The 28,000-nt window shown below is 42.8% G+C and overlaps 1 protein-coding gene and 1 long non-coding RNA gene across 33 annotated transcripts in view; one reads left to right on the top strand and one right to left on the bottom strand.

The window, feature by feature from the left end:
• NIN (ninein) overlaps positions 1–28,000 on the top strand; it is a 92,689-nt gene that overhangs the window by 44,848 nt on the left and 19,841 nt on the right. For 26 of the 29 annotated variants that reach the window (XR_011531075.1, XR_011531077.1, XR_011531073.1 and 23 more), the window contains 16 exons: positions 3,851–3,997; positions 4,478–4,645; positions 5,139–5,275; positions 5,587–5,727; positions 5,973–6,147; positions 8,700–8,810; positions 9,184–9,273; positions 11,251–11,389; positions 13,167–13,288; positions 14,415–14,920; positions 15,831–17,972; positions 19,262–19,387; positions 19,491–19,560; positions 21,214–21,429; positions 24,119–24,232; positions 27,856–27,969. Coding sequence is in view for 19 of the 29 variants with exons in the window: in XM_070589122.1 (XP_070445223.1) it covers positions 3,851–3,997; positions 4,478–4,645; positions 5,139–5,275; positions 5,587–5,727; positions 5,973–6,147; positions 8,700–8,810; positions 9,184–9,273; positions 11,251–11,389; positions 13,167–13,288; positions 14,415–14,920; positions 15,831–17,972; positions 19,262–19,387; positions 19,491–19,560; positions 21,214–21,429; positions 24,119–24,232; positions 27,856–27,969 (4,518 nt within the window). In the remaining 10 variants the exon portion in view is untranslated. The remainder of the gene's footprint in view (positions 1–3,850; positions 3,998–4,477; positions 4,646–5,138; positions 5,276–5,586; positions 5,728–5,972; positions 6,148–8,699; positions 8,811–9,183; positions 9,274–11,250; positions 11,390–13,166; positions 13,289–14,414; positions 14,921–15,830; positions 17,973–19,261; positions 19,388–19,490; positions 19,561–21,213; positions 21,430–24,118; positions 24,233–27,855; positions 27,970–28,000) is intronic. The other 3 variants (XM_070589183.1, XM_070589173.1, XM_070589189.1) reach the window with 1 other exon arrangement.
• Positions 2–27,966, bottom strand: LOC103550012 (uncharacterized). Of its 4 annotated transcripts, none has more exons than XR_011531089.1 (10): positions 27,835–27,966; positions 26,962–27,085; positions 25,501–25,892; positions 24,935–25,021; positions 24,631–24,728; positions 22,382–22,547; positions 18,383–18,480; positions 14,348–14,455; positions 3,841–4,081; positions 2–174 (listed from the first exon to the last, which is right to left on the bottom strand). It is a non-coding gene; the product is annotated as an uncharacterized lncRNA (long non-coding RNA). The 4 variants fall into 4 exon arrangements; XR_011531087.1 differs by lacking the exon at positions 24,631–24,728 and adding an exon at positions 4,427–4,654; XR_011531086.1 differs by lacking the exons at positions 2–174; positions 3,841–4,081; positions 24,631–24,728 and adding an exon at positions 4,287–4,654.

Here is a 28,000-nt window from a genome sequence, read left to right as displayed (position 1 = left end):
GTAGGCCTTGCATCAAATTTTTATTCAAGAATAATAATCATGATGAAAGCTGCACTGGCCACAGGCTAGGAACAGCCATACTAGGGCTTCCTGCAGTATGTTCCAGAGACTCCATCCTTTTTTTTTCCTAGGAAGTAGTCATGAAGGGTCTGTCTTTGAGGAGCTCACCTTGTTCTGTAGAAAAGAAAAACTGATGATAGCTGATGCTGACTGAGCCCATACTGTATGCCCTCACTGTGCGAAGCACGTTACCCCGCATTATCATCAGACGCCAGCTCAGTGCAGCTCTGACATCTGATATGTCTGCAGACGTGGCCTCCACAGAGCCAAGTGTGGGAGAGGCGTGGAGGAAGGAGGAAGCAGGGAGGGAGTTCACTAGATTTGAGTTGGGGAATATTTTGAAACCCAGGCTGATGAGTTTAGGTTTTTGGAGAGAAGTCTCAATATCAACGCTGGGTTCTTCAGCAGATTGAGTAACATCTAGGAAAAACTTACTTTTACGGGCATATTGGCGTAAAGAGAGCCTCTGGTTAGGAGACCAGCCAGGAGCCGGCATGATATTCTGGTCATGAGGAAATGGAAAAGGGAAGATTGGTGGTTTGGAAGATAGAAAGAAATGTTGAAGGAGCCCCCAAAAGACTCTTGCTTATTAAAACTCAGAGCTTTACGTTTTCTGAAAAATTGAAAGGAGCACTAGCAGGACTGGGTGCATGGAGAGCTGTGAAACACAAGAATATAAATAATTCCAAGATATGCCTTTCTAAGAGCCAAAAATAGGATTGGAGGGACTTGGAGGTTAGGGCTACAGTCATAGCTTTGTGAATCTTGGATTATAACGATATTTGAAACCATGCTGTCTGTGGGCTCGTGTGATAAGTGGTATTATTTGCCTAAACCAGAAAGAGATTTATCTTCCAAGTAGTCTGGCTGCAGAAAAGCTTTTTTTCCCTTTTCCCTTGTGTACGTGGCCGTTATATACGCAGCGACTACTTTTGTAACGGCTCAGTGGTCACTGATTTTTCAGTGGCGGCTGTTGAGTCATAAAATTAAATTCACTCCTCCTAAATTATGAACCAGGGCCGTGTGCAGAACTTGGGTTGTTTTTGCCAAGAAATGTTGCACAAACTTGGGTTATTTATCTAAGAACAGTCCTTGGAATACGCTGTAGCCATGTGCCGGGAGTTGCACATTCTTGCGTGTGGAGTTTGTAAAACCTGGGAAGAGAAGTAGCACATTAGTTATTGTCCTCTGAGCTGAGGATGAATAAAGGATTGCTTATTGAATATGGCTTTTGCTTAGTGCTTTTCCTCAAAAAAAAAAAAAAAATCATGAAACACTGTAGTGCTTTGTATTCCTGGCTCTAGACCACAGAGGAGCTGAAGTGCACGATGATCTCAGCAACATGCAACTTGGATCCTGGAGTTTTACGAGTGAAAGCAATTGTAGGCTTCGTCCCCCTCACTTTATGGGTAAAGGAAGTGAGATCATTGCTGCTTGTTGCCGTTTTCATGAAGGGACCAGATTCACTGCCTTGCAGCTGTAACTAGTACTCTGCTCCCCAGAAGCCAGGGTGACTATGGGTCAGGGATGACAGGCTGTCACCCTAGATGCCAAATGTGGCCCAAAGGCTATTTTATTTGGTCTGCCCAATATTTTTAAAAATTGGACTTTTGTTGCGCTCTTTAAAATCAGGAGATTTTGCTAAAAATCAGAAGATTTGGCTCCATCTTGCTGGCAATGAGAAGCGACCAGCTCCTTCGCACAGGGCATGCATTCCCGTGTGTTCTGTTTGCTGCTTTAAATGGCACTACTTTCTAATGCCCTAGCCCCTCTGCCTTGCTGGTTGGCATCACCCTCCTGGCCCCTCTGGGTATTTAGGTTTGTGATTCGTATTCTAGTGCATTATTTCCCGACATACTCATGGGAAACCCACCATCCAGAGACCTGGTCAGCGTATCCTGGGCAGTGAGAGTGCCCTCGGCTCTGGACGTGGTTGCTGCATAGGCTGAAGAGGACACTTCACATGCCCACTTCACTCCATTCTTTCCAGCCCAGCCCTGCCCGCCCACCCTCATCTGAATCCATGTCCTTTCATTCACCACTTGCCCTCCATCCTATACAATAATGGTGGGACTGACTTGCTCCTGTACTCTGAATGGGTCAGGTGATGGGTGTCTAGGAAATCTGGAGGCTGCGTGTTGATTTGGCCAAGGTCACAAGGCAAAGTGGTATGGAGCTCAGGTTAGAGCCAAAGCGTGCTCCTTAACTTCAGCACACCCAGATTTTGCTGTGCTTCCTGCTTTGATGGTCCTGAAAGCCCAGTGCTCTAAGAAAGTGTTCTCTTGGTTGATAAGAACAAGACAGAGAAGCTAAGGAGTCTTGGCAACCTCAGAACCTTAGCTAAGCAACCTGTACCTTGCTTCTTCCAAAGATTTCCACTCTCTAGAATGATTTTCCTGTTTCAGAGTCCTCTCCAGAGGAAGTGGTATAAAAACAAGAATAGAAACAGATGTTTCCTATTGGAAGTGAATTGGAAAAAAGCATTTGAGGTAAAAGAAATGCCTCAAGCACTTACAAGAAGAATAAAATCAACAATTGTAAGATGGCATGAATCCTAGCAATAGTCCAGATTTATGAAACGAATATTGAAAATTTGAAGATGTTACAGAGAATTAAGGCTTTTGTTAGAATGGACGTGGTTGCTGCATAGGCTGCAGAGGACACTTCACATGCCCACTTCTGATGTAACAAGAGTTGGTAGGTTCTGATGTAACAAGAGTAAATTGTTGCTTATTCTGTCTCTTTGCTACTCAGTGACATGGGTACACCTGAGAGCTTCTTAGAAATGCCGAATCTCAGGCCCCACCCCTAGACTTACTGTGTCAGAGTCTGTCCTTTAACAAGATCCCCAGGGGATTTCTGTTTTATGCGTTTGAGGCATGTTCCTGTAGAAAAATGTTAGCCCCCAAAATAAAGAGGAATCCGACTGCCAGCAGGAAGGAGGTCTTTGCCTGCCTTCCCTGGTTTGTGGCCTCAGTGACTCACACTGCCTCAGTCCCCTTTCCATTCCTCTGTTGAGCGAGGGAGCAAGCCTGGAGGAGGGGCTCTGGTCCAGCTTCCCCTTCCCCATTATATAAGGAGCACTACTTGGTTACTGTCAGAGACGGCATAAAAGCCAGTCAGAATTCCCTTCTCTTTATGTCTCTGGAAACTTTCTGTGGCACATACACCAATTCTTCTTATCCAGTCTTTGTTTCTTCTGTGTGAAAGCACTAAAACAAATAAAAACCCCAAACACGCAGTGTTATTCCAAGTAACGTTCTGACTCCCAAGTCATGGGTTTCAGAACCAAACTCTTAGATCATTGCTCTCCACCCCAGACCAAATTCTGCGGTGCTAACATAGTGATTTCAAAAATTCAATGTAAGCAAAATATGTGGAGTCAGCATAGCGTAACGGCTTAGTGAATGTCCAACTAATTTCTTTTATCACAGCACTGGGAAGCTATATCTTTATATTTTCAAAGTAATTTTTTAATTCGTAAGAATAATGTTTAGCAATGTTAAAAATTACCTGTTCTAAGAGTGTGAGTAGAAGAGGAAACAGTTCATTGCTAAATTGAGTAAGATTATGAAGATGCTGAAAATGGACTTTTGTTTAGCTTGTGTGAGGAAGAAGGACATATTACTGGAAAGGAAAATAAATTCAACGAAGTGAGAATAAAGGGGCATATTGTATTTCTGGAGTCCTGGGATCAACAGAGGTGCCAATTTCTGTTGGCCAGGGGTGTACTTTGGGCCTTGGCTTATTTTGAGTGAAATACTTAAAATACGTGGTTACCGTTTTCTAGATGCTCGAGGAAGTCTTCCATAATCTTGATCCTGATGGTACAATGAGCGTGGAAGACTTTTTCTACGGCTTGTTCAAAAATGGAAAATCCCTTCCACCGTCAGCGTCTACTCCATATCGACAGTTGAAAAGGCACCTCTCCATGCAGGTAAGAAATGGTTTCTTTGTGAGTAGAAGTTAAAACCCATTTCAGTAATTTCTAATGAATTAATCTGCTGTCTGAAGAAAAATGCTGATGAGAAAGAGAAAAGCAAAAGGAGAGTCGGAAAGAAAGACTAAACTATTGGGAAGGAAAAGTTGGGTTTGAGAAATGACCATAAATTACAGAGTGGGAAGACCACTAATTATGCCCCTTAATGTCAGCTGTGGGTCAGACGAAACCTGGTGTTAAGTAGAGACACATCTCGTCTATGTCAAGGAACTCTCTGCCAGATCAATTGTTTTTGATAAGCTTTGCATTCTTGCCTCACTTGGAAAAGGAGATCAAAGGGGCTGCGTGACTTTTTTGCAGCAGTGTCAATTATGGAAACATGCTTTCTGCTCATCGTGGTCAGGACGGACCAGTTTCAGTCCTCACCAACGTCTTGTTGAAATTCCTGAGCTTGCTCAAGTCTCTCTCTTCTTCCAGTCCTTCGATGAGAGTGGACGACGTACCACAACCCCATCAGCGATGATGAGTACCATTGGCTTTCGGGTCTTCTCCTGCCTGGATGATGGGATGGGCTATGCCTCAGTGGAGAAAATTCTCGACACCTGGCAGGAAGAGGGCATTGAGAACAGCCAGGAGATCCTGAAGGTGTGGCAGCTAAAATGGGAGAAAAATAACAAATTGGGGCAGGGTTGGAAAATTGCACTGTTTTTTGAAACTGATTTGATTTGGTTTTTCCTTAATGATTCTTCTGTTCACAAGATCTCAGAGACAAGAGAGAACTTTTCCTACCCCCTTTAACCAGGAGTCTGTTGCTAGTTATTTTCCACATTTTTAAGCCCTAAATTATTGACAAGAAAAATGGTCTTAACTGATCCCTGGTTGGTAAAGATTAAACTACTGTGTTCATTTATAGTGCCAGATAGTATTTTTTTAAACATGCCAATAACCATGCTATGCTTTCCTTAGAGAGAACTTAGTTATGTTCTAGATTAAAGATTGTTCCTTAGCAATCACTAAAGATATATAATCATGCAGCTTCTAGATGGTAAATCCAGTTCTCTGTGTTTGTTTGACCTTCACAGCTTCTGCTTTTGGAGCACAGGGCTAGTGATTGTCTTGACCTTGTTCTGATTTCTAGGCCTTGGATTTCAGCCTTGATGGAAATGTCAACCTGACAGAATTGACGCTGGCTCTTGAAAATGAACTTTTGGTCACCAAGAACGGCCTTCACCAGGCGGCTCTGGCCAGCTTTAAGGCTGAGATCCGGCATCTGCTGTGAGTTGAGTGGAAGGTTCACTCGCTCCGTCCCTTTCTGTTCTTGTCCAGCGGGTCATTCAGATGCTGAGACACACGTCCTTCCGCGTGTGCAAGTGGGGCTGACCTCCATCATCTCACTGCTGTGGAACGAGGAAGCTTCAGATCGGCACATGGGCTTTCAGGGATGTGGTGGAATGTCTTTTTGTTTGTAAGGGTTTGGGTTGTCTTGGTTTTGTTTTTGTATTGAAGCAAGCCAAATGAGAGTTTTTTTGGGTCTACTTGTTGCTTAGAAGCAGTTTCCCTTTAACTCTGTTTATTTCTGATTCTAGGGAGCGAGTTGACCAAGTGGTCAGAGAAAAAGAGAAGCTACGGTCAGATCTGGACAAGGCTGAGAAGCTCAAGTCTCTGATGGCCTCAGAGGTGGACGATCACCACGCGGCCATAGAACGGCGGAATGAGTACAACCTCAGGTGCGACCGGTAGGGCGAGGCCCCTGCTTTCTCGCCATCCAGGCCCAGGGAGTGGGGCTCAGCCTGCCTGCTTGGCCACACCTGGCTGGAGTGACTCAGGTGTGGCCAAGCCTAGAGGAAAGCAGGACACATCATATGCCTTCTTAAGGAGCTCCATCTCTGTGACTTTGTTTCCCTTTTTGGTGGATCTGCGTAGGGGCCTCTGAGGGATTTGATGGCAGCTTGTCGGTCTGTCCTCCCCCCAGGAAACTAGACGAAGAGTACAAGGAGCGCATAGCAGCCTTGAAGAGTGAACTCCGCAAAGAGAGAGAGCAGATCCTGCAACAGGTGGGCAAGCAGCGTCTGGAACTCGAGCAGGAAATCGAAAAGGCAAAAACGGAAGAGAACTACCTCCGGGACCGCCTCGCCCTCTCTTTAAAGGTAATCATCCCCTTAGTCTGTGTCCCTGCCGGGGGCACCATGGGGGAACCGTGGCTCTGTAAGAGGGCAGGTCTGCACAGGGCTCAGTCCGAGGACTCTTGTACGTTTGCCCAGCTGGGTCCTGACCCAGACATGGCTGAGACCCACTGGCGTCTGGATTTGGGGGGTATCCAGGCTTCTGGTTTGCCAACAGTGTCGATTAATGTGTCTTGTTCTTCTCAGCTGCTGAAGTTGCACTGGATGCTCAGGCTGTTTGGAACCTGGTTGATACCCTCTGCCTTCCCCCCTTCCCCCTTGTTCTTAGCAGGTGGCCTTGTCTCCTGCCACACAGCAGCCACCAGCTTTGTTTCTCTGCTTCCAGATGTTCCTCTGCCTTGTACTTCCTCCTCTCCTTTCCTGTGCCACCGGAGAGGAAGTGACCCTCCTCTTTCCTGGACCCTGACACCAATTATACAGTGCAGTGTAGTCTAGAGATAAAGCAGGGGCTCTGGACTCAGACTGCCTGGTTCCAATCTGGATACCACTACTTCCTGGAAACCCTTGATCAAGTTCCCCAAACCTGTTTCCTAACGTACAACATGGGCACCATTGTAAGACCAACCCCATGGCATTGATATGGGGATTAAAGGAGATGCTACAGATACAGTCTCTGGAAGCTCATAAGTACATAGGCGATAGTCACTATTGTTGAGGTTATGAAAGTTCCTCAAATTCCACACATCAAAAATTGAGCTAATTCTTGCTCCCTAACCAGCAAAATGCTTCCTCTCCAGAATTTTCTCCCTAATCTACATCATCACCATGTGCTGCAAGTCACGGAAGCTAAAATCCTCAGCCATCCTCACTCATCAGCCTTAAGTCCTGTTGATGCTCTGAAATGCCTCTCAGATTTAGCCTTCTCCTCTCCATTTCCACAGCCTCTGAATAGGCTCAGAATTCATCACGATTTCTGAGCCGGCTTACGCATATCCTTTTTTCTATTTAACTTCCGTTTTGCCACCAGAGCCACCTCACTAAAGAACACTTGCCACCATGCCGTTACCCTTTGTAAAGTGCAACATGGTAGCACTGAAGGCCCCTGCACGGGGCTCGTCCCCATCCTTTTCCAACTTCAGGTCCTGCCCGCAGCTGCCAGTGTGTGCCTGCAGCCCCTCTGAACGTGCCACTGGCTCTCATTCCTCGGTGGGCTTCATGCCCCTTCATTGCCTTCTCCAATACCCAAGGCCAAGTGACTTTTTTGTTCCTGTCACACTCACTTTTTTCTTGCCAGAAGACAGTGCATTTCCCATCGCATCATGGATGACTTCATCCTTGTCTGTCCCCTCCCCACCATCCAGACTGTTGGACAAGTGACAGAATCTGGTTCCTGTTTCCAGAGCCCCAGCACAGGCCTGACACACCGGGCTTGCTCCTGATTGTTTTGACATCTAAATTTAAACATACTTTGAAAGACTAGAGTTGAAGACTTGGCATTTTGGGGGAAGGTAGTATTTTTTTTTTTAATGCTTCGAGCACATCCTTTTTTACTCCATATTGCTGTGTGAGGGTGTGAACTAGAATGTATTAAAATATACTGGCTCTATATTCTTTTGGCAAAGTGTACTTTGAAAATAATGTTCTTCCAATTAGCTTTTAACATTGGAATAGAAAATACATCAAATGACATGTCTGTATGGTTTTATTTCATTTTTTAACAAATATGGGTGGAAATCTCTAACAAATATTATATGTACAGGAAAAAAACCCACCTTTTGGACTTCAGTTGATGTATTTTATTATAATAATTTAAACATATACCAATTACGAAAAAACTCTATGTGTAGCTTTTACATCTTTAAACCAAAATAAAATTGTAAATGAAATATAAACCAAACTATATCATCACTAAGTGAGAATTGATTTTAGAGTTATTCTACTTTTTACAGTTTTTCTGTGTTCTCTTTTGCTGTCAGCCGAACAAGGTATGCTGCAACCAGTTTGTTTTCATTTGACAATATATTGAGAATTTTTTCCTGTCATTAAATTTTCTCCTGCAATGCTGTCCAGTAGAGATATAACGCAAGCCATCTATGTAATTTCCAATTTTCAAAAGCCCCATTAAAAGGTAAAAAGAAACAGGTGAAATTAATTTTAAATCACTTTATTTAATCCATCTCCAAAATATTATCGTTTTGACATGTAATCAATATAGAAGAATTATCACCGAGCTGCTTTACATTTTTGTACTAACTCTTTGGACTCTGGTGAGTACTTTACGCTTACAGCGCATTTCAGCGTGTACTTCACGTATTTGAGGTGCTCGGTGTCCACGTGTGACTGCTAGTGGCTGTCATGTTGGACACAAAGTTCCACAGCATTAAAAAAAGAGGAGGAAGACTCCTCTTGGATAAGATAAATATCAATTTTTATATTTACTTTTGTCTAATCTAATAAAACTTTCAGGATGGAACAAATTTTCTCAGCTAGAGCACTGTTGTATGCATCATATACAATGGTGCAACGGTTTGCTTCTGTTTTCGTCTTGCCTGTTTAATGTCTCCATGTCTCTTCAGGAAAACAGTCGTCTAGAAAATGAGCTTCTGGAAAACGTAGAGAAGTTGGCAGAGTATGAGAATCTGACAAACAAACTTCAGCGAAATTTGGACAATGTGTTAGCAGAAAAGGTAAGTCTGTTTGAATTTGATTTCCTCATAAGAAACTCAAAGTGCAGTTGCTCAAAGGACAGGAGCAGCGCCACCCAGAACATTGCTGGTAGGGGATTCTTTAGGGGCTAAAGGAGTTGTCCTTTCCGCAGGGACCAAATCTAGCAGGTTGGACATGAGGGAATCATTGCATGGTGCTGAGAAGTGACCCTGCCTTAGCCAAACACATCACTCCAGCACGTTCTCCACATCCTCCAGCTGGTGGTGTCTCTGCTTAAGTGTCACATTCCTTTCATCCTCAGGTGACTGGGTGGGCACGGGAACAGGCCTGTGATATGTCATAGGTCGAAGGAGGACACTTGGGAGATGACAGCTTTGCCCTTCTTCTTTCTAGTTTGGCGACCTCGACCCCAGCAGTGCTGAATTCTTTCTGCAAGAAGAGAGGCTGACGCATATGAGGAATGAGTATGAGCAGCAGTGCAGGGTGAGTGACTGAGGAGGATCTGGTACGCAGGGGAGTGCCTGGGATCCAGTCCCCTCACGTTCACTAGCCGTGGACCAGGAGTGAGTCCCTTTACCTGTGGGGCCTCAAGTCCTCGCCTACGAGATGGTAAAGTAGGAGTACCCACAGACCAGGGCTATTGTCGAGATTCATGAGTGAGTCTATGTAAAGTGCTTAGAACAGAGCCAGCGACTTAGCGTGTAACATAGTGTTAGCTGTCAGTATTATTATTTAGTATTCTGACATATTAGGGAATCATGCAAACTGCATTTGTCTGCCTTATCCAGGGAAGAAATCGTTAGTGCTTAGAGGAAAATAGAGTTTTATCCCAAGTGAAGGAATTCGTGGTCCTGCTGATGGGCTTATTCCAAAATTAGCCTTTCCTGGTCCATCACTGCAAACCTGGTCCTTGTCCTGTGAGTTTTTTTCAGAATACATTGCTTACTTTTATTTACAAAATGCAAATGAAACCGAAACTGTTCAAGTGTTTAGCTGGTAAATCATTACAAATTCCTACCAGAAGAGACAAAACTTCCTTATAAATAAGAGGAATCTTTGATGTTTTTTTAAAAAGTAACGCTCCTAATCTTTGGAATTTGGGTTTTTCCCTTAAACCAGAAACACTTGCTTATTTTAGCAAGGTAAGCATAGCTGAGTTCTGGCTGCTTTCGATGAAGACTGTACCCATGTGGAGATGAGATAAACCATGACTTCCTTGTGAGGTTGCCCATGGCCTGCCTTCTCAGGTGTCTGCACACTGAGAAAAGAAAGGAAACGTTTGTGCCGCTTGACAGTTAGGTTTTGGCTCTTGGCCATAATCAAGTAGAAGTGTTTTCTTTATGTCTTGAAAGTTAATTGTTTCATCAGTACAATCGATTAGCTCTGCTTCCCCAAATCCATCCTCTTCTTTATTTTTTTAACAGCTTTTCATAACCATACAAGTCACCCATTTAAAGTGTACAATTCAGTGCCTTTTAGTATATTCGCAGAATTGTGCAACTGTTACCATAATCAATTTTAGAACATTTTCATCACCCAAGAAGAAGCTCCCACTCCACTTAGCTGTAATCTCTCTCATGACCCATAGCTCTAGGCAACTAATAACCTGCTTTCTGTCTCTATAGATTTGCCTATTCTTTACATCTCACCTAAATGGAATTCTACAATATGTGGTCCTTTGTGACTGGCTTTCTTCATTTAGTATAGTGTTGTCAAGGTTCGTCCATGTTGTAGTACATCCAATGTATCAGTACTTCATTTCTTTCAGTTGCTGGATAAAATTCCATTAGGTTGCTATACCACATTTTATTCATCCATTCATTAGCTGACGGACATTTCGGTTGTTTTGAATATTATGAATAACGCTGCTGCGAACGTTTGTGTCAAGTTTTTTGTATATTCTGTTAGGTATACATCTAGGAGTAGAATTGTTGGGTCATATCATCACTGTACGTTAAACCTTTTGAGGAACAGCCAAACTTTTTGCAAAGGGTTTGCATTATTTTACATTCCCACCAGTATGAGAGTCCCAATTCCTCCACATCCCTGTCAACACTTGTTACTGTCTGTCTGTTTGATTCTAGCCATCCTACCAGGTGTGAAGTGGTATCTCATTGTAGTTGTGATTTGCATTTCCCTGATGCTAATGATGTTGAGTATCTTTTCATGTGCTTGTTGGTGTATCTTCTTTGGAGAAATGTCTATTCAGATCCTTTGCCCAATATTTAAATGGGCTATTTATCATTAGTTCTTTATGTATTCTAGTTACAAGTCTCTTATCAGATATATAATTTGCAAAAACTTTGCTTCCATTCTGTAGGTTGTCTTTTTACTTTCTTGATGGTATCCTTTGAAGTGCAAAAGTTTTAAATTTGATGAAGTCCTATTTATCTATTTTTTCTTTTGTTGCTTGTGCTTTTGGTTTCACATCGAAGACTTGTGTCGATTTTTAAACTCCAGGTATTACAAGACCAAGTGGATGAGCTCCAGTCTGAGCTGGAAGAATATCGTACACAAGGCAAAGTGTTCAGACTTCCCTTGAAGAACTCTCTGTCAGAAGAGCTTGATGGTCACAGTGGGTGCACTGAGCCTGACCGGGGTAAGCCATTCAGACACCATCTTTACAATGTCTGCCTTTGACTTTTGTTTTTTTCTAAAAAGTGTAAAATTGAGTATAAAATCTCAAAACTTTGGCAACCGAAAAAAAAGACTTTGGCAATACTATTTTCTTGAGCTATTTCACTTGTGGTCTGGTTTTTCATTTGTCCTTGAAGTGTTTATGAAACTATTTCTGTCTGATTTTGATATGCATCAACAAAGGAATGGAAAAATCAAACCACAGGGGTATTTGCTTTGTTTAAAAAAAAAACAGCTGGCCACAGTCTGAGAGTCCAGGCCGGGGAGTGTTAGAATTCAGACACTGAGCCTGAATCCTGCCTTTCTAAGATTGCCAACTGGTATGACGATGGTTTTGGAGAATGGGCCAGCCAGAAACCACAGAATTTGGTTTCTTAACTCTGGCTGTGCTAAATGTCTGCAAAACAACAAATAAAATAATTAAGTGTTGGTTGCCTACATTCACTCTCAGCTCTTTTCCTCACTCCTGATATCCTGCCTCTTTCCTCCAGTGTGCTGAGTTGGAATTTCAGAAAGGGCTCAGAGTAAGTTCTGCTATTAGAAATAGTTTTCTCCACTGCTACTTGGAGTAGGAGTATAGGTTCTTACAAGGGTTGTTTATCCTTCTCCTCACCTGTTTATTCCAGAGTAAATAAGGGATTAGGAAGGGGACAGGAAGAGGCCCTAAGACCTTTCCTCTGATTCTAAGTCTGTCGCCTTATTGTAGCTTGAGGATGGAGCCCAGCTGATGATATGATACATCTCAGCAGCTTTTCTGGGCTTTTCCATAGATGACCAAGTGTTGGGGGTTCTCCTTATTGGTACGTGAAGCTAAACCATCATGGGGTGGTTTACACCCCAAGTATTACTTCTCAGTTGGGGTTATGCCATGATGTATGAAAAGAAAGCCCAAAGCAAGACAATTAATCCCAGACACTAGACTTATGCCCTTTCTCCCATCTGCCTGTGTACCTCCAGCATGAAAAACTTTTTGGAGTCTCCTGCCTTAAGAAATTTCTACATAGTACAAAACATAATTATCTTTTCTATGTACTAGCTCAGCCTCCAACTTATACTTCACTTTTTCAGTGTCCTTCTTAGTCACCATCATGGGTAGCTGCAGAGGTGAGCTCATATGGATGAGTTGGGAAGTTCTCCCCTAAACTGCCTATGTCCAGGTTCCTAACCTATGGCCTATTTTTTTTAATTTTAGCTGACAATTTAAGGTGGGTTCCACCTACAGGAAGTTAATGTCACAATACTCAGTCTTCTGCAATGTTGAGTGATAGGATGGATATCCTGACCCAAGAAGTTAACTCCTCAAGCACAGCAGCAAGTATGCTAGCCATCACTCTCCTGCCACATTGCTCCTCTGCTAGTGTGTCGCTCAGTGCTTGTTGGATGGATAGAAGGCTGGTTGGTTTGACGAAACTGCCTCACTCTGCAGCATTTTCATTAGGAGGAGGCCACCTTTAAGAACAATGTCCACACCTACCCCCACCTACTGTTCAAAAAGAGGGATTTTATTAAGTTTTGGTACACTGCCTGTACATGCAAGAATCTGTCCACCTTCACTTCTTCCTGTTTTCCCTAATGCTTGAAAAGAGACTTCTCCTGGCTTCTGTTGTTTCCTAGTAGATGTCATCTGTGGCAGTTTAGGCTGAAAATTGTTCCTTAGTTAAACTGAATGTCCCTCCTAGGATGCTGGTTATGTTACTGAAAGAACCTGCTGCAGGGTCATGGGTCCCATGTGTTTTCAGGGCTTGGCTCTGAGGAATGCAATCCACTGAATATGAGCATTGAGGCGGAGCTGGCCATCGAACAGATGAAAGAGCAGCATCGCAGGGACTTGTGTCGCCTGAGACTAGAGCTTGAAGATAAAGTAAGTCCTTCTTGTCAGTCCAGCTCTCTTTGAGCTCTGACAAGCTTTTGTGTGCAGACACTCTCGATTCTTTTTTATCATAGGGTGGCACTTTCTGTACATTTCCTCCTGCATCTGTGGCTGCCAGGAACCCACTTATTCAGGATGGTTTTATAGGCTGAGGGTGAGGCCTTTTCCTCCTGGGAGAGATTTTTTCCAAAACATAGTATCTTCAGCCCTAGCAAGCATGGAACTTTTGAAGGCCATTACATTATTTATAACTTGTAAAAAAAAAATGTCTTAATAAAACCAAAAAAGCCCTTTGATATAGCATTACCTCCTAAACTAGGTACAAGTTCTGAATCTGGCCTCCAAAACCCTTCACCATGTAGCTTCAACTTAGATTTCCAGTCTTCTCTTTCACAATTCCTTTGAGTCACCTCCTCCTCCAGCCAAAAAGGTGGTTCGCTGTTCTTCATCAAACTGTCCTCTTTTGCTCATGCTGTTGCATGCTATGTGATTATTCCTGTCTACCTTTTGAAGGTCTGCTCACCCTTCAGAGTTTGTATCAAATGCCACCTCTTGCATGAACCCATTCCTGAATTCCCCGCGACCAAATGTAATGTTTTCCCTCCTTTGATTCTCTGGGTTACATTGTAGCTCTTTTTCCTATACCTTTTATATTTTTTATTCTGCCTTGTAGTCTACTTGTTTGTACTTGTCATAACCATGTCTGGACTGGTTTCTCCTTGATGGCATAGACTACATCTTACCCAGCTTTTGGTCCCCATGAGGCCTGTGGAATGCTTGATAGGTGTTCGGTAAATATTGAATTTAATTAACTATTTTAAGGCCCCAAGTTTACAGTTAGAAGGCATGCCTGGGAAGACAAATGGTATCCATGAGAAGGTCTAGTCGCTTTTAATAGAGTTGTTCAGAAACTGACAAAATTCAACCAAGTTAAAAAGGAAAGCCAACCGTGCCTGACTTAAAAGTGTCTTATTTAATGTGGTTGTGAATTAAGTTACTTTAAAACAAAATGGGAAAACTGAGGAATGTCTTGTAGGAAAAAGTACTTACCACCCCCATCACCTTTCCATGGCCTTGAGTTGAATAACGTGGTGGCGGTTTTGCTTCCTGACCTTAGGTGCGCCATTATGAGAAGCAGCTGGATGAAACCAAGGTCGCCTGTGAAAAGGAGCAGGAGAGCATGAGGCAGAAGTATGAGAATGAGGTGCACACCTTAGAAAAACAAAGAAGTGACCTTAAAAAAGAAATTGCAGAACTTCAGGGCCAGGCAGCAGTGCTCAAGGAGGCACAACAAACAACGACCCGCAGACACGAGGAGGAGAAGAAACAACTGCACATGAAGTGGGATGAGGAGAAGACTCAGCTGCAGGAGAAGCTGAGGCTGGAGCACGAGATGGAGCTCAAGGCTCGACTGGAGCAGGCGGAGGAAAGCCTCACCCGGGAGAGGGATGGACTCGCTCATGAGGGCGCCTGGACAGAGGAGAAAGTGAGAGGCTTGACTCAGGAGCTGGAGCACTTGCACCAGGAGCAGCTCAAAGGCCTGGTGGAGAAGCACACTCTTGAGAAAGAGGAGTTGCGGAAAGAGTTCTTGGAAAAACACCAAAGAGAACTTCAAGAGGGAAGGTAAGGAAAGTGGGGAAATGAGCAGCCTGGGCGCTGTCCCTTGGGGCCACGAGGAGTCCCGGTCAGTCAAGGAGACAGGACAATCAGAAGGCCTACTAGCCCATTCATTGCCTAGATTCCTTTTGGTTTTTCAACCTGTTTGCCATTCTTTAGACATAAGCCTACCCTGGAGTTATTGAAACTGTTTTTAAAAAAGAAGAAAGTATTTCTTGTATCAGACTTGTATTTTTTAAGGTTCTAGATGAGGGTAAGATTATCCCAAATGTGGTTCCTTCGTTTTTCAGTCTTGTTTTCTGAAAAAGGCTATTTCTACTAGATTTTGGGCAAAGTAACTCCTCCGAGAGTTACTAGACATGATTCTGTGCTCACCTTCCCCACTTGAGATCTCAGGCACACTCGAGGGCTTTGGTTGCCTCACTCTCTGGTTAACTCGGTGCTACTTTATTAAATAAGAGGCAAAAGCATAATGAATTCGTTAATATGTGTGTTTATATGACTGCTATCCTCCAATGTATACTCAATTAAAATGAAAGAATTTTATGTATTTCCCAATAGGAGTTAGGTTAATATGCATTTGATCATTTAATGTAAAATATCAGTTTAAGTTTTTGGTTAAAAATCCATAAGCAAATACATGCAGGAGTATGCCAAAGAATTTGGTTTCTAAATTTTCCTTCTAAATTCAGAGAGAGGTCAGTCAGTCTTTTGAATTAATTACGGCTGCTGGTCCTGGCTCTCGGAACTGAGATGCCCTCTCAGTATAAAGGAGTCACATAGCCATCAGTGAAGACCACTTTAGAAAGGACTTAGATTGTTTGCTTGGCAGTCTCTTCTATCCAGGGGAGATGTGTTTTGTTTGCTTCTGGAGTTGACGGCAGTTTCAGTAATGCTGTATGTTGACCACATTTAGGGAAAAAATGGAAACTGAGTGTAATAGAAGAACCTCTCAAATAGAAGCCCAGTGTCAGGCTGACTGTCAGAAAGTCACAGAGAGATGTGAGAATGCTCTGCGAAGCCTGGAGGGCCGCTACCGCCAGGAGCTGAAGGAGCTCCTAGAACAACAGTGCGAGGAGAGATCCCAGTGGGAGTTTGAGAAGGACGAGCTCACCCAGGAGTGTGCAGAGGTCCAGGAGCAGCTTAAAGAGACTCTCCAGAGGGAGAAAGCAACTTCTCTGGTCCTGAGCCAGGAGAGAGAGATGCTGGAGAAAACATACACAGAACATTTGAATAGCATGGTTGTTGAGAGAGAGCAGCTCCTCAAAGACCTGGAAGATCTAAGAAATGCCTCTGAAAGTCAGCAAAGTCTGCTGTCCGAGCAGATCCTCGAGCTGAAGAGCAGCCATGAAAGAGAGCTGAAGGACCACGAGCAGGTCCTGTGCCAGGCAGGCGCCTCGGAGCAGCTGGCCACCCAGCGGCTTGAAAGGATACAAAGGGAACATGACCAGGAGAGGCAGGAAATGATGTCCAAGCTTCTGGCCATGGAGAGTGCCCACAAAGTGGCCTGTGAGAAAGCAGAGCAAGAGAGGGCCAAGATGAGCACAGAAATCTCCCGGCTTCAGAATAAAATTAAGGAAATGCGACAGGTGGCATCTCCTCTCTCCAGGCTCCAGAGGAGCTGCCAGGCAATGGGAGGGGAGGAGGCAGAAGGGAGCGGAGCCATGTCCCTGCTCCAGCAAGGAGAGCAGCTACTGGAGGAGAACGGAGATGTCCTCTTAAGCCTGCAGAGAGCTCATGAACGAGCTGTGAAGGAAAACGTGAAAATGGCCACTGAAATTTCTAGATTGCAACAGAGGCTGCAAAAATTAGAGCCAGGGTCGGTCATGTCTTCTTGTTTAGATGAGCCAACTACTGGATTTCTTGGAAATTCTGTGGAACAGACAGCGCCATTTTTACTGCAAAACCAAATGGAGCAGGTGGAAGGTGTGGCCGTGCGGTGCGCCCCAGGTGAGCTGCAGGAGCCTGAGGTTGGGGACCTCGGAAGCACGGGGACCAGCTCTGCTCAGAGACAGCACGTCAAAGTGGAGGAGTCTGAAGCAACAATAGAGAGTTTTTCCGAGCTTGGAAATAGTGAGGAGACCAGGACTGAGACCTGGGACCTGAAGAATCAGATTTGTCAGCTTCAGGAACAACTAATGATCTTACGCGCAGACTGCGATCGAGCTTCTGAAAAGAAACAGGACCTACTTTTTGATGTTTCTGTGCTAAAAAAGAAGCTAAAGCTGCTTGAGAGAGTCCCTGAGTCTTCTCCCAAGTATAGACTGTTATACGAGGATGCTAGCAGAGAAAACGACTGCCTTCAGGAGGAGCTGAGAGTGATGGAGACGCGCTACGACGAAGCCCTAGAAAATAACAAAGAACTCGCCGCAGAGGTTTTCAGATTACAGGATGAGCTAAAGAAAGTGGAAGAAGTGACTGAAACATTCCTCAGCCTGGAAAAGAGTTATGATGAGGTCAAAAGAGAAAACGAGGAACTGCACGTTCTGGTTTTGCGACTTCAAGGCAAGATTGAGAAGCTGCAAGAAACATCGGTGCTGCCGTGTGACTGTGTTTCCTTGAGGGAGGCCTGTGAGGATAGCCTGGCGGCGGACCCTGACGAAGAGGTGCTCGGCCTAAGTCAGACCCTGGAGGGTGTGCCAAGGGTGGTGAGTGTACACCACGTTATAGAAGAACATTACCAAGAAGGCCAGTACCTCGAGCAGGAGAACACACAGCTCCCGGAAGGAGGAAAAGCCCGTGAAATTGCCTGGCTACACAGAACCATCCAGACACGTCGGGAAAAGCCGGGAGTACAGAACCAGGTTACAATGGAGGGAAACCCTGCTCTCCTCCACCTTCAGGACAAGCATTTTCAGCATCAGGCCACCATAGCAGAGTTAGCACTGGAGAAAACAAAGCTGCAGGAGCTGACTAGAAAGTTAAGGGAGAGAGTCACCACTTTGGTTAAGCAAAAAGATATACCTTCTCAAGGAGAAAAGGAGGAGGAGCTGAAGGCAATGATGCACGACCTGCAGGTGACCTGCAGTGAGATGCAGCAGAAAGTGGAGCTCCTGAGGTAATGTATGCACCTGCCAACATCATGGATCCCAGCGAGCACCTCACCACATCTAACTCCCGCTGCCTGCTGTGCCTAGAGAAACTAACCCCCTGGTAATCTTCAAGAAGAGAGCAGAACTTCAGGCTTCCTCTGCCTCTGCATCCTATTAACAACTAGACTAGCCCTGCCTCCGAGGCATTCCCTTCCCTTCCTCCCGGGAACTCAATGTCTTGTTCGTTTGGGTGTGAAAGTCCATAATGGAGCGTGTCTGCCTTTAACAACATGCTCGTCAATGTCTGTCAAGTCCTTAACTCTTCCTAGCACTTGGTTTGGATGGATAAATTTTTTTTTCTTCTGAATGTTATTTTCCTCGTTTTGATGAAACAAGCTCTGTGAGAGTGAATGCCTTTTGTGTATTAATAACTCACCTGGTAGATCAGAACTCCCTTCCTGTACTAATATAGGAAAATGATGTGTCTTGTGGCTGACCGTGTTTCGCTTGTATCACGTAGCACAGGCTGATATTCTGTAAACAATGGAAATTTATCTTAGGACATAAAATTTCATTGAGGAGCTACCAGATTCTAATAAATGTGCTTGAAGAATAAAGAGGCAAGTGAAACTAATTGGAACCACTGCTCACTTGACTTTGTAAAATATGATTGCTATAGTCTTCTAGCAAATTCGGTTTCAAAAAAAGACTCGTAAAATATTACATTGTCTGAAACAGCTTAATGATCTGAAACAAAATTATTTAATTCTAGATGTAGTTTTTCCTCTTCTTACTTCAGACCATTTTTAGTTCTAAAAATCATAATATGATGAGATGGATAAAAATCAATGTAAACATTACTGTACATATTTCACTGCGGCCCTTTTATTTATGTGTGAATTTTCTTTCTCTAGGTCCCCTGGGCCCTAAAACTAAAACTCACACAGCCAAGTAATATGGTTTTTGTCTATTCGGAGCAGGAGGACTAGAGACTGAGTGGAGTTACCTGCTCAGAGCAGTGCGCTCGCCACTGAGAGCAGCAGCCAGAGCGGGCACTGCGTCCTCACCTGGCTCCGCGCTGAGGGTGTCAGCCACACTTCCTTAACTTAGTCCTTTAGTGAAATTCTTACTTCCCAAAAGAAATGAGTCAATATGTCATAGCTTGATTTCCAAGTACTAAGACACTACTAATTTAGACTTCTCTTTATAACTGGCGTGGAGTACTTGTTTTATATTGGAAGTTACTAGAAAGTATTTCCAAAGATGCCAGATGACTGCCTTGTTGTAACTATTTTTTTAAATCTCTGTACTTCAGATATGAATCTGAGAAGCTTCAAGAGGAAAATTCTATTTTGAGAAGTGAAATTACTACTTTAAATGAAGAGGATAGCATGTCTAACCTGAAATTAGGGAAATTAAATGGATCTCAGGAAGAAATGTGGTAAGATGTAAATTTTCCTAAGGCATTCTTGCAAGGACTAAAACTATTTTACTTCAACTTTTAAAGCCTAACTCTTAAGTTATATTTTCATTGTCCCTTTTAGGCAAAAAATAGAAACTGTAGAACAGGAAAAAGCTGCAGTTCAGAAGATGGTTGAAAATTTAAAGACACAGGTAAGGTGATACTTAATATTTCCCAATGTTTCCTGATTCTGAAATTTTCTTTGTTTATTTGAAATTTACAAATTTATAGGACATGCTACTTGAATAGCATGTAGCTAATGATGGTGAGGTTGCAAATCCTGAGTTTCACAGTGGAAGCTCACTTCTGGCTGACTTGAAATGATCTCACCCATGTTTTCTTCTAGGACTTGTATAGTTTTATTGTTTGTATTTAGACTCCTAATCCAAGCAGAGTTTATCCTCATGTGTGGTATAAGATAGGGGTTTCTATTTCTCGTGAATATAATAATGTATGTATTATCTCTAGACTCTGAGTGCTTAATGTAAGCTCTGTAACCAGTAGTGGGAGGGGGAGAGGATGGGGAGGTGACGCCTCTAAAACCAAACCCATGAAATCCTAGCCCTATCCCACATGTAGTTTAGATTACTGTTAGCTCCTTCCTCTTTCCTCACCATGATTGAAAGGAGAGAGTTAAGGACAGAATTTCACAGATCTAGAATACCAGTTAATTGTTATATCTTTTCACCAAGAATTCAAGAATTATGATTTATTCAGATAGCCTGTGCCATTCAGTGCCCAATTTGTATAATCTCACACCATGCAATTGTGCGGGGGAAGACCATTTAAGAATCTGTCTGAAACAGTCAAAAGACAAGGACATCCTGGGAAAAGAGTATTTTCAGTACTTGAAATAGACAGGGTACTAACATCTAAAATATATTCTGTACTCTTACAAACAAATGGCAAAACCCCGTTGAAAAATAGATAATTGACATGAATGGTCAAGTCACAGGAGAAAAGAATACAACATATAAAAAGATGGTTAACCTCATTAGTGATTAGGAAAGTGCAAATTAAATGTTTCTTTTTTTCACCTGTCAGATTAGCAAATATTAAAGATTGGTGTCATCTGGTATTAAAAAGGGGGTGAGGAAATGCGTGCACCCAGACGTCATTGACAGGACTACAAGTTGGTAGCACTGTGAGGAGGACATTTTGGGGCTCTCTATCAAAACAGTTATGTATATGCCTACCTTCAAAAAATGATCCTAAATACAAAATGCTACCGTGTGTAAATGAATTTTCTAGAAGATTGTTTTGTTTCTTCATAATTAAAGGAAAGAATGATAAATCTATATGTCTGTCAGTGTGGGCATGGATAAATGCATTATGGAATACCCTATAGCCACTAAAAATAATAGCATGTGGAGGTTTCTGAATGCACTGACTTGGAATGACAAGAGTCTATAAGATATTATAAGTGGAAAAAGCAGGCTGTCCAAATATCTGAAATGATTTTGATATAATGATAATGATTTTGTTATAAAGAAGAAAAAAATCTCTGTGTTATATGGGTTTTGTATATGCATAGAAAACAATCTAGAGGGATACGTATCCAGCTGTAGACAGTGGCTCCCCGTGTGGAGTAGGGCTGGACTGAGTGTCCATCACTTCTTCATATACTTGCGAATTGACTGAATTTGTAATAATGAGTATGCATTATTTCTGTTGTTAAGTGTGTGTGTGTATATATATATATGTAACTTTACCTACATAAAGAGGGAAAAAAATTAGTTTCTAAATCTGTTTGTTAGCAGAAAGTAGGGTAACTAGTTTTTAAAACATATTTCCATTTTAATTAGATTTCAGAATTAAAAACCAAAAACCAACAGTTGAATTTGGAGAATACAGAACTTAGCCAAAAGAATTCTCAAAATCAGAAAGAATTGCAAGACCTTAATCAACATCTGGCGGCAGTGCTATGCCAGGAGGATAAAGAGCCAGGACACAGTGCACTGGAGGAGTGGGAACAGGAAAAATCTCATCTGAGAGAAGAACTGGAGCGCTGTAAAGTCCAGGTACAGTCTGTGGCCACGCTGTGGCCTGTCTGGAGGGAATCCCAAGAAATGAAAGAAAGGCTCGTATTAAATTTCTTATACATAAAGTCTTAGTAATTAAAACAGTGTGGTACTTGCACGTGAATAGACAGGTAAGAGGAATGGAAAGTCTAGACCCGAATACAAATGGAAAACTTGTGTTTAACAAAGGCAGCTTCTCAAATCGCTGGGGTAACGATGGACTTTTTAATAAGTGGAGCCTGGACAATTGGGTAGACATTTGGAACTAGATACAGTTAGATCCATATCTTATACCAAACGTGAGGATAAACTGTGCTTGGATTAGGAGTCTAAATATAAACAATAAAGCTGTACAAGGACTAGAAGAAAACATGAGTGAGTTCGTCTTTAACCTTGGTGTAGAGAAAGGCTGTCTAACTATGACTCATAAACCAGAGGCAAAAAAAAGAAAAAATGATTACATTTAAAAACTTTGCATGGCCTAAAAAAAAAAAAGAGCATAAACAAAGTCAAAAGACAACTCACAAACTGGGAGAAAATATTTACCTCCTATACCACAGAGAGGGGCTAGCATCCCTACCATGTAAAGAATTTCTGAAAACCAAAGGCCTTAGGACCCAAATCTGACAGCAAAATGGGGGGGAACACAGGACAAATGATTCACAAACAGGAGATGAAAATGGCCCTCAAGTCTATGGAAAAATGTTCAAAATCACTCATAAGTAAAGAAATGCAAATAAAAACAACACTGATATATCATTTTTCACATGTGAGACTGACAACAATTTACAAATATGACCACATATTCTTCTGGCAAGGCTTTGGGGAAACAGCCCCTTTCATACACTGCTGGGGGGGGATGTAAACTGATGTTATCCTCTGGAGGGAAATTTGGCAATACCTAACAAGATTGCATATGTACTTACCTTTTGTCCTACTTCTAGAAATTTACCTTAGAGATGCACCTCCAAAAATATGAACATTCATAGGCACAGAGTTATTCCTTGCAGCATTGTTTGTAATTGTAAAATATTGGGAACAGCCTGGATGCTCATACGTAGGAGAGCGGTTGCATGAATGTGGTGGGTACAGCCACACCATGGAGTAGTGCTCTGCAGCTGTTAAAAAAAAAAAGGAGAGAGAGAAGGAATGAGAAAGATCTCTATTGATATGAAATGATTTCCAGGACATACTGTTAGTGAAAAAATAAAGGTGCAAAGAGCATCTGAGGGCGTCTGGAGTACGTCTTTGTCCACGTAAGGAACCGGGGACAGGTGTCTGCTCATTTGGGCAAAGGGAGCAGAGGAAGGATGGGCCAGAAGCTAAAGAGATGGTTACCTTGGGGGTGGGGGGAGGACGGACTAGGAATGGGAATGGGAGACAGATGAGGGAGGGGGTGACACTCTGAGTATGTCTTTTTCTATGGCTCTGACTTTTAGAACACACATTCTTCACATATCCCCAAATAAACACACCATTCAAACCAGTCCAGATGTGGGGGTACCAAAATGGAACACAGCACTAACAAATGAACCTGACTATATTATGAATGCATAACATAACCACAATGGGAAGAGAAGAATTAACTTAAATAATTAAGTAATTGGAAATCACATCTTGACTGTATACTGTAGGACTACAGACAAGACAAAGTGCACCCATTGTTAGGAGGATCTAGTCAGAACATGTGTTTCTGAGTGGGTGTGGGTTACTAATTCTGGAACCACTCTGTGTGTGCTAGGATTGAGCAAATGAGTACATACACTGTAGACCAGAAGAACTGAGTTTCTCAGTGTTGGAGATGGAGGTGTAAATGGAGAAACGCGGAGGGCTAAGACGAACCCTGCGATGCTGGACTGGGATCCCGGGTGTTAGCGTAACTCACGTTTCTGAACATATATACAGAGAGATAGACACAGATGTGTGGATACGAATGGGTGCTCAGGTCTTGGTGTCTAAACACCGTTCTCCTATAAAAGGAACCAGGGCTCCTTGGAAAAACGATGGATTCCAAGGCTGGGGCAGGGAAAATTCAAGATGAGCTTGGAACATCTCATGGTGCCAGAAAGAAAACAGTGCTCACAAGAAGATGGGGCATGTTGAAAGGACACAGGGCCCAACCCGAAAGGAGCTTCTAATGACCAAAGCTGCAACAATTAGATCAACAAAGTAAATAATCATAGTATAGCGTAAAATAAATATCTATGGCTTCATACTGATGTAAAAAATTGGATAAGTAAATAAAGCAGGGAGAAATAACAGCTCTTCCTTAGAGTAGAATTCTAATTAGTAAATGGAGAAAAAAAGAAGGCAAAAGAAAGTCATCATTAGGCAAATACCAGAGTAATAATTTTTGTAGACAAAATCCACTGATAGACACTAAAATTAATAAGCAAAATTTAAGGAGAAGCACGATTTGCATAGTCTCAAAGTATCTCCCCCAAGAGAAAGATACAGACTTTATGGTGGAGAAGCCTGCAAAAACTACCTTAGAATCCATGGTCCTGCCATTTAAGTGGAAAGTGTTTTGAAAGATAGTTGAGTTCTGTTGAGTATGAGGGTGAATGGTCATGGAACAGCGTCATTGAATTTATACTAGTGTCTCCCCAGTGCTCCTTTTGGGAACCCTGCAATTTCCCTCCGGCTGAATGAGTATGTGTATTGTTTGACTTTTACATTTTTTTCTTAGTCCTCCACTTTAGTGTCTTCTCTGGAGGCAGAACTTTCTGAAGTCAAAATACAGACTCATATTGTGGAACAGGAAAACCTCCTTCTCAAAGGTGAACTGGAGACACTGAAACAAGTAAGACTGTGTGCTGTGTGGGGCGGGGCGGGGGTTCACAGAACTATGCGTACCTGACGGTCTGGCTTTTCTAGCCATCAGTATCCTTTTCACTGAGTCCTGTCAACTAGCTATTACTTAGTAAAGTCGAGGGCTTGCAGAACAAGTCTATTTATAAGGGGTCCTATCACTAATTCTCTAAATGTCGTCTTAGTTAGGTAACTTACATATGGTCTAGACTGCAATTTTGTTCCTATAAATGAATCCCACCACTGCAGTTTAAGAAATTTGTTGTTCTGCTTTCTCCCAGCCAGGTGATAAAGTAATATGTTTGTCTAAAAAGAGGGTGACTTTCTTGTTCATAACTTTAACAACTATTCACCCAGATTTGTGAGACAGATAAAGCTGGCTGCTCTTACCCCTTCTTATAGCGAGTATGAGGCATCTAAGACACTGGAGTAAATTGTAGAGCATTATCAGGGCTGCAGTCTCACTTAGGAATTCAGCTTGAAGAAGCCTATTTCAAAGTTTCAAGCAAAGACAATTTTAAATATAAAAGAGAGTTCACCAGATTGGTTACCAGGGGAAAGGGGGGTGAGGGGTGGGCACAAAGGGTGAAGTGGCGCACCTACAACATGACTGACAATAATGTACAACTGAAATTTCACAAGGTTGTAAACTATCATAATCTTAATAAAAAGTAAAAAAAAAAAGAGGGTTCACCTTAAAGTTATATCCTGAATGTCGTCCTATATTCTTCTTTATTCTGAATTTTTCAAAGAGTAGAGGAAACTTTCAGTTTGAGCAATCCTGATTTATAATAGGAGAATTTAGTTGTTATGTTTTATTTATTTGCTTCACCAGACGATTGCTTTAATATTATGACATTATTAGGTTATAAGATTCTCTGTCTCTGTTCAGCCTCTGAGCATAAAGGTGCACTTCTCTGAGTGCTGAGATATTGGTCTGGGTCACTGAGTGTTGTGCTGTGTTGGTCTCTGACTGTCTGCTCTGAGTCCTGATTTCCTAATAGGCTGGTAAGACTCTCAGGGAACTGCTGTCTCATAATGCCCAATACGGAACTGGTACCTAATAAGCGCTCTCTAAGAACATTTTCAAGTCAGATGCTGCTGTGCAAAGGATGTCTGTTCTGCCATAACAGAAGCTGTCTGTCCATGTAAACAATCCCGAAGTTAAAACTCCCAGGGCCCTTCTGTGGTGTATAAGTATTGCAAAGCTGTTATTACCAAGTTCATCCTCAGTTCCTTGGGCCTTCTTTTCTCCTTTACCTTTGGAAGGTCTGTCTGTTGTTCAGCCTTTAAGATGATAATGACAGGTTCCAAGTCCAGAGCACAGGAAATGTTTGTGACTTTGCTAAGCTGGAGACCAGAAGACAAGGAGCAGGGCTGGGACTAAAATGGCATGATGAGGATGTCATTTGGCACATTCTTATTGCATATTTTTTACAGCGGTATTGATATAAATAGTGAGATGGAAAACAGTGAGCCCTGTCTGCCTTTGGGAGGAAGTTGTTTCATGGCGCCTGGACTCTTGGGTCACAAGAGTAGGATGGTGTCGGCCCACCGTTGCTGCCATGTGGCTTGGACCCAGAAAGCCCGTGCTGCTCTGTGTGACATCATGTCTCATGCACAAAGCACTGTCACTGGTATTATCTGTCGCACTGAAAAGAAACACAAACAGCATCAGCAGAAGTCACAGGCCAGTCTGTAGACACCCAGGAGGTACCTGGCTTTGGGAGGGTCTAGGGTGGGAGGAAGGTAGTGAGCAGAGGAAGACCAGTCCCCTAGTGACCCAGCACCCGGGTGCTTTATGATGCATTTTCCTACGTCCTTCCGACTGTTTAGATTTGCGAGGTGAGCTGGATTTGCTGCAAGTAAAAGACAGGTTCAACCCTGTCACACTCTTCCTAAAGCTAATGTAGAAGAACTTAAGGTGAGAAGTAGGAAGATGGCCGTAAAATCATGATGATAAAGAGCTGAAAATTTGAAAGCCTGGTGAAGCAGAGGGAAATTAAAAATGTATGATCTATGGGGAAGGGATAAGGAGTATAAAACAATCAGTCTCTTGAAGCAGTAGTTGAGGGGTGAGGATATGCCCCCACCCCCACCCCAGGACATTTAGCAATGTCTGAGGACATTTTTGGTTTTCACAACTGGTGTGTGGTGGGGGGAGTGCTACTGGAATCTAATAGTGAAGCCAGAGGAGCCAGCCCCATGGCCGAGTGGTTAAGTTTGCATGCTCTGCTTCAGCGGTCGAGGGTTTACCAATTTGGATCCTGGGCATGGACCTACATACCATTCATCAAGCCATGCTGTGGCAGTATCCCACATATAAAATAGAGGAAGATGGGCACAGATGTTAGCTCAGGGCCAATATTCCTCAGCAAAAAGAGGAAGATTGGCAGCAGATGTTAGCTCAGGGCTAATCTTCCTCACCAAAAAATAAAAATAAAAAGAAGGAGGAAAATGTATTGTGCTATATGTACACAAGTTAACTGATGACATAATGGCAGCATGTTATGTGCTTTACCCTGAAGGTGAAACAGAAAGCTAGGACCGTTATTTCACAGTGTCTGTCTGGTTGAGCCTGTCTGAGCAGACATTCAGCAGTCAGTTGGAGAATGGAGAAAAGCGAGCAGGGAACATTTTGTTAAAGTTAATTATAATGCTCTAGCGTTTATATTGTCCTCTGAAATGGCAGCAGCCATGAAAGCGCCCACTTATAAATACCTCTTTATAGATACAGCCACGAGATGTGATGGGAGGGCTCCTTTCTCTCTTAGAGCTGCATAGATGTCCCCATCTCTCCGACTTCCAGCAAAAAATGTCTCGTGTTCTGAGCTACAGTGAAAAACTGCTGAAAGAAAAGGAAGCTCTAAGTGAGGCATTAAGTGGCTCTGTTGATGAGGCAGGCAGAAGGGGAACAGTTTTTGCCATCATTGTACAGTGTGTACCACCATGAGCATGTCTCCACACAGTGGCACACGGGCCTCCCGTGTTGACCTAATTGTTCCAAACTCTTCCTGGAAAGCATTTCAGCTGCCGTTATGTCACCTCAGAGCTCCTGAATCCATGATTTTAACAAGAGTCTGGATTAGTTGTTTAATAATTATATTACTAAAGACAGTAATATAAAGTTTGTCTCATTTTAATAGGTAACCATGCTATTTATATATTATTTAAATATATGACTATTCTACTGATATATGATGTAACTAATATAAATATTATTGTATTTAACAATCTGAGCTCTATTACATAGACACTTTTTTTCCTATTGTATTTTCCCTGGCAAATCCAGAAACGCTGCTTGGTCCCACCTGCCTTAATAGGCATTCTTAGTTTCCTATTACGGTGCACTCGAGATTTCTAATTGCCTTCCAGCCCATCATCTCTCACCCACAAAATATGAGGCAATGAGGAAGAAAAGTGGAAATCCCCAAAGAGAGGAGCCTCCTCAAAATGAAAGGGATAAAGGGAGTCAGGAGCTGTCTTTCTCTCCCCTACCCTGCTCCCCACGTAAACAGATGGCATGAGATCTTTTCAGCACAAGTGGAGGCAGAGAAACTGAGGCTAGATACGTTTGCAAAACTGCCCTGTCACCTCCTTTATCTTCCTAAACAGCTGGCAAAATCCAGACTCCTAGAGCACAGAGTCGCTACTGTGAAGCGAGAGCAGAGGTCTTGGGAGCAGCAGAGCGAAAGCTTGCGGTCACAGCTGACGGCTTCCCAGCAGAAGGTGCGTGGACGGTTCTTGGTCCATCCACAGT

The sequence above is a fragment of the Equus przewalskii genome, chromosome 1, assembly GCF_037783145.1.
Source record: "Equus przewalskii isolate Varuska chromosome 1, EquPr2, whole genome shotgun sequence".
Classification (NCBI taxonomy): Eukaryota; Metazoa; Chordata; class Mammalia; order Perissodactyla; family Equidae; genus Equus; species Equus przewalskii.
Note: the sequence above shows the minus strand (reverse complement) of the source record. Positions and strands in the feature narration are given on the sequence as shown.